The 3052-nt window shown below is 32.8% G+C and overlaps 1 protein-coding gene across 1 annotated transcript in view; it reads right to left on the bottom strand.

Moving 5' to 3' along the window:
* Nucleotides 1–1202: 1202 nt before the first annotated feature.
* LOC106777353 (methanol O-anthraniloyltransferase) overlaps nucleotides 1203–3052 on the bottom strand; it is a 2959-nt gene continuing 1109 nt past the window's right edge. Inside the window, exon 2 of the mRNA XM_014664931.2 lies at nucleotides 1203–2178. Coding sequence (XP_014520417.1) covers nucleotides 1273–2178 — 906 coding nt within the window. The 3' untranslated portion in view covers nucleotides 1203–1272. The remainder of the gene's footprint in view (nucleotides 2179–3052) is intronic.

Genomic DNA, 3052 nt, shown 5'->3' on the forward strand with positions numbered 1-3052 from the left:
ATATTCTCGTAGAAAAATATTATTTGACACATTTAAAATTTTTACATTAATTTGATATTATTCTTACTTATATAATCATTTTATTCTTATATTTCGTATTAAATGAGTGTAAAAGTGTGTCGTGATATATATTATTTATCATTACTCGTTCTCGTACACTCAATAGAGGACTAAATGAATAATAGAGGAGAGCTATTTTGCTTTGGTTTTATTTTACCTTTATAAAAAGCTTTCTCCTTTAGCTATTGTACGTACTTTATCTTTTCATAATAATGGCATGTGTTAATGTTTTTGGTTCTATTATGTAAAATTGCAAATGGTTAAGTGAAACTTTGAATTATTTTGATTTTTTTTTAAAAAAAAAACAATGATTTTAGTTTTTTAAAATTTCGTCTACATGGCAAATAATACTATTGTCATGTGTTTATTTGATTTTAATTAAAATTAGATTTTTATTTTCTAAAATCCAATCCAATAAACTCTTGAAGGTGTAAAAATTAAAGTTGGAGGTTGGCCAAAAGTAGGATTCAACCCACTTCTGAACTCTTTTTCAAAAAAAATCCCTAAGAAATAAAGTTCTTCCCTTGAATCCTCTCTCGTGCTCAATATCAACACCACTCTTCTTATTTATGGTCACAAGATTAAAAGCATGATAACCACATGTCATTAGGGTTTTCGTGAAATATCGTTTGTTATGTGGATGAAATTTTAACACGGTTCAGAGACTAAAACCAATACTTTTAAAAGAATTAACAATTTAAAATTTTTAATCGAATTCGTTCCATTTTGAAAAAACTGACAACTGAGTTTGTTGGACCCTTCATATTGTACTGTAGTATCTATAGTCTTAAAGTTTTATTTGGGACCATTAAGATGTATATGCGATGTGGGAATTATCCCTTGTATTCGTGTAAAAGAAAAGGGATAATTTATCCAAATGGATAATTACTAAAAGTTATTCATATCATTAAGAAAAAATAAACTTTATTAGGAGTCAGATGAAAATTTTTATATGGGCTTACATAAAATGGCTTATTAAGTAGTTTGTTCCTACACCTCTATAACTCTTTTCTTATATCCCATGATTTTTTTTTCTCATATTATTATTTTCAAACTGTATAATTTAGAAGTTATTTCTTATTTTAAAATTCAAAATAATTTGAAAATCAAAATATTTAAAAATTATGACAACATATTGGCTCTTTGTTTTTACTTTCAGCTTTTGAAAACCTGAAACAACCTTATGAAATGGAAGTGACAGATTAAACAACGTTATATCATGGATCTGGGTCTTGTTTTGATGTCGGGACTGAGATTAAACTCCTCTTCACTAGTCATTTTGGTGAGCTCCCGGAGAAACCTTTTCATGACAAGCTGTGGCAACAATATTGGCACCATAATCCCATTTTTGAACCTTGCAAGGTAGCTGGATAATGGTATGGCTCCAACAGGGCCTCCATAAACGGGCTTTCCCCAACCAAAATCAACTTCATCAAAACCCACACGAGTCATATCCCCTACAAAGAAACTCCCATGTGTCCTATACATAGGACGCCCCTTCAGAACCATAAGATCAACCATTGACCTAACGTACTCTTCACTCATTCGACCCTTGGCTTCTCTGATCAACCCCAAAGCATACCCTAAAGAGTTTTCGCACAGCAAACCAGCCTTTGACAGTGCCATTGGAAACACAAACGCATTCCCATAATACCCTTTTGGCACATCCACCTTCCCATGAGTAGTGACGAAACTCGACACACCAACCACCTCGTTCGGGTCAAGATCAAGCGCCATTGTACGACACTTCCATAAGCATGCCGTAAGTAACTCGACAGTTGAGCATTTCTGAAGGTTCTGAGGAAGATGATTACGAAGCGTTTCAATCTCTTTCTTCCCAAACAAAAATGATTCGTGAGACAAGTCTTCGTGTGAAGATGAAGTAGTTGTAGTACTATGGTGGACAACATCCTCGAACTCGTGGTGTGTGCATGTTACACGAGGAGGGTTGCGTGCGCTAAATATGTCTCTTCTCCACACCGGTTGTTGGATTGCGGCGTGTGGATCCCTTGCCATTGTTGCCACCGTGTTGAGGAACTGAACCAGCCCGAAAGAGTCGCACACGACGTGATTCATGCACACGGCAAATACGAACCCTCCGCATGAAAGACGAGTTACCTGAGACATGACGATTTAGGGTTTACGTTTTAAAACAAAAGAAAAACTGATGAATATGTTTATATCCATTTCTATAATCATTCTACAAACATCTGTTATCCATGTGACAAATATATTATAAGTTTATTTTAAGCTATAATCACTCATCTCAATTTAATATTTTATTATTAAAAAGATTGTTATCTAATTGTTTATATAAAGGTTTGTTGTCAAATATATTCTTTATCTAAAAGTTGAATGTCAAGCTATTATTATGGCTATTTAATTTGTCTTAATTATTAATTAATTATTCTCTTAATTTTTACTTAATTATTGTCTATCTTGTCTATCTCTTTTTGTCTAAAATCATTTACCATAGTTTCACTTTTTTTCTTATATATATGGGGTTTGTTAATAGGCGTACGCCTGTTTTTCAGTTGGTACGTTTTAACAATGTGTACCGGATTATAGTAGACAAAAATACCTTCATTTATCATGGATTCTAAGTTTTAAGGTTAAGGATATTTAAATAATTTTCATTCTCAAAACTAAAAAAAAAAGAAACCTCCCAAACCATTACTCACCTCCCTCCTCCCTCATTCTTCTCAACCATTTCTCTTTCATCTCTCTCACTCTAACATTTTCTCTGTCATCCTTATTGCCCCAATTAAAAAAAAATCAGAAACACTTGCCTAACCCTTGTCCTTTTCCCTTTACACAAAGTATTTCTTTTTCCTTTCTCTATTGGTATGGGATACATGATGTAAGATTACAACCTAGAATTGAAAGAATTGTACTCATAGGGAGCTCTTCTCTACCTATTTCTTTAATTTTCTTATGTCCCTTTTTTATCACTGAATCTACTTCTACATGCGTTTAGAATAAACTTTAACCA

The sequence above is a fragment of the Vigna radiata genome, chromosome 11 (assembly GCF_000741045.1).
Source record: "Vigna radiata var. radiata cultivar VC1973A chromosome 11, Vradiata_ver6, whole genome shotgun sequence".
NCBI classification, from domain to species: domain Eukaryota; kingdom Viridiplantae; phylum Streptophyta; class Magnoliopsida; order Fabales; family Fabaceae; genus Vigna; species Vigna radiata.